This window comes from Guillardia theta (assembly GCF_000315625.1).
Source record: "Guillardia theta CCMP2712 unplaced genomic scaffold GUITHscaffold_53, whole genome shotgun sequence".
In the NCBI taxonomy this organism is placed as follows: domain Eukaryota; class Cryptophyceae; order Pyrenomonadales; family Geminigeraceae; genus Guillardia; species Guillardia theta.
Window position 1 is genome coordinate 199,564 of NW_005434621.1, and position 2,575 is coordinate 202,138.

The 2,575-nt window shown below is 56.3% G+C and overlaps 1 protein-coding gene across 1 annotated transcript in view; it reads left to right on the forward strand.

Annotated features, from left to right (window-relative positions):
* Nucleotides 1-1,670: 1,670 nt before the first annotated feature.
* GUITHDRAFT_141287 (hypothetical protein) overlaps nt 1,671-2,575 on the forward strand; it is a gene marked incomplete at both ends in the record, with an annotated part of 3,688 nt that continues 2,783 nt past the window's right edge. Inside the window, 5 exon segments of the mRNA XM_005829263.1 lie at nt 1,671-1,790; nt 1,905-1,988; nt 2,008-2,091; nt 2,155-2,247; nt 2,340-2,376. Of these exon segments, the coding sequence (XP_005829320.1) occupies nt 1,671-1,790; nt 1,905-1,988; nt 2,008-2,091; nt 2,155-2,247; nt 2,340-2,376 (418 nt within the window).

Sequence of the window (2,575 nt, forward strand, 5' to 3'; positions counted from 1 at the left end):
TCCTCCCTCCCCTCTGCTCCCTCCTCCTCTTCCTCCTCCTCCTTTCTCCTCCTCCTCCTCCTTCTCCTCCTCCTCCTACTTCTGGTCCCCCTCATACTGCTGCTGCTCCCCCTCCTCCTCCTCCTCCTCCTCCAGCTGCTGCTTCTCCTCCTCATCCTCCTCATCCTCCTCCTCCTGCTGCTGCTACTGCTGGTTATGCTCCCCCTCCTTCCTCCCTACCTACCTACCTACTTCCTCCTGATCCTCCTCCTCCTCCTGATCCTCCTCCTCCTCCTGCTCACCTGTCCCACTTGACAGACAGTCGCTGCTTCCTTCTTGAAGAACTCAGAAAAAGTTCGCGCAGCTTTGGATGCCTCAGGCCATAGCACAACCGCAGACACGGTAGTCGAGGATCGGCCTTCGAGAATTTCTGCCGCCCAACAGCTCGCAAGCAGCAAGGAGGCTACTTGGATCATCATCGCATAGCCAAAGAGCTTGCTCCCTCTCCTCCTCTCTCTCCTCCTTGCTGCTCCTCCTCCTCCTCTCCCCCCCCTTCCCCTCCCCCTCCTCCCCTCCCGCCCACCATGATGCTCCCCGACAGCATCATCACCTACTGCGACCACCCCCGAAATCAAGACCCCTGCCTCTGTTTTCACTACCGGGTATTCCTATGTGATTTATTCTAAAATAAACCGGTAGATAAATTAGACCACCCACCCTCGAAAAGGCAAGCGGCCCCGTTCCGCCTGAGCTCACATCTGAATGGGGAAGGAGAGAGAGGAGGAGGAGGAGGAGGAGGAGGAGGAGGAGGAGAGGGAGAATTGAAGGAGAAGAAGAAATCATGCAAGTATGGATAGGTATGTTTGCATGAAATGGTCAAGGAAGTCAGACACGTAAGGACGCTGTTTGGTGAGAATGGTTCCAGCCACGTCGATGCGACCGAAGGTCGCAGTTTCATGATGAAGAGGACGATAGAAGAGAGAAAAGCGAACATGTAGGCTGGGAGAAGGATGTTAACAACTGCTGAAGGAAGGAGAGAGGCAGGAGCTGCAAGCATCAGCTTGCTGTGCTCCACTTGGACTGATCATCCTTCAGATGTTGGACTCCAAAACAATGAAGCTTTCATTCCTGACGCTCACCGTCCTGGCATCGCTCTCTTCCTCCTCCTGCTACCTTGGTGACTCAATGAGACTTGCCGTGCTGTCTGTTCTGATGACGGGCCGACAGCGACAAGATGTTGCGGCATCGCCAACGTCAGGAGCAGTGCCGGGTATGGCGCTGCAAAGAGGAATTGGGCTCTGACACCCGAACAGTAACTTTAGAGGAGACGACTGCAGGCAGCAAGGAAGGATCGGCCTCCTGACGTCGCTTTCCATGTAGCTCCTGCCTCCCTCTCCACTCTGCTCTGCTCTGCTCTGCTCTGCTCTGCTCTGCTCTGCTCTGCTCTGCTCTGCTCTGCTCTGCTCTGCTCTGCTCTGCTCTGCTCTGCTCTGCTCTGCTCTGCTCTCCACTCTTTCCCTCTCCTGCTCTTTCCCCTCTCCTGCCCTCTCACCTTGTTTCCTCCCCTTCTCTGTTCCTCCCGACAAGTTCCTCGCACTCAACGCAGGGACAGGAAAGACGAGAAGGGGGATCAGCGGAAGAGACGAGGAGGAGGAGGAGGAGGAGGAGGAGGAGGAAGAAAAAAGGCAGCGATGAAGAAGATATTCAAGCATAAGTGGAGATTGTTCAACGTGGATGTCACAGCAGATCAAGACCCAGGGAAAGATTTTCATGGGGCAAGCGAAGCTCTCCTCTCTGCTGTGAACAAGAAGGTGCTGAATGAACACTCCCCTCCTCTAAAGAACCCTCCCCTCCTCGCCTCGCCTCGCCTCACCTCTCTCCTCTCCTCTCTTCCGCCATCGTCTTATCTTCTGCTGTCTGTTTAGCTCGGGCTCGAAGCCGACCTTGTCGCCTCCGAAGATGTTTGCGTGATCCGCAAGAGTTTTGACGCGCGCAAGGGGAAGCGAAACGTGAGTTTATGTAGAGGAGGACGAGGACGAGGACGAGGACGAGGACGAGGACGAGGACGAGGACGAGGAGGTGGTGGTGGTAGTGGTGGTGGTAGTGGTGGTGGTAGTGGTGGTGGAAGAGGAGGAGGAGGAGGAAGAGGAGACTGACATGTTGCCTGTGGAATAGGATGGTCCTTCCTTCACGTATGTGGTGGACGTGGACATGGGTAAAGAGGGGAAGAGAATCAAAATGCACGCGGAGCAGGGGAAGCTGGAGAGAGTGAGCGAGGAGGAGGAGAAGAAGCAGGAGGAGGGGCACAGGACGACGACAGGGGACGTTGGCGCGAGCATGTGAGGCCTAGAGCTCGACAGGAGGAGGAGGGACTGACGGGGTCGTTTGCTGGGAACAGTGCGTCGAAGCACAGGCATCCTGTGGCGATCATCGGCTGCGGACCAGCTGGACTGTTTGCTGCTCTGAGACTTGCGGAGGAAGGAGTGGGGTGCGTTATCTATGAGAGAGGACAGCCAGTGGAGGAGCGAGGGAGAGACATCGGGGCGATGATACACAGGCGGCTGCTGGACCCTGACAGCAACATCTGCTACGGGGA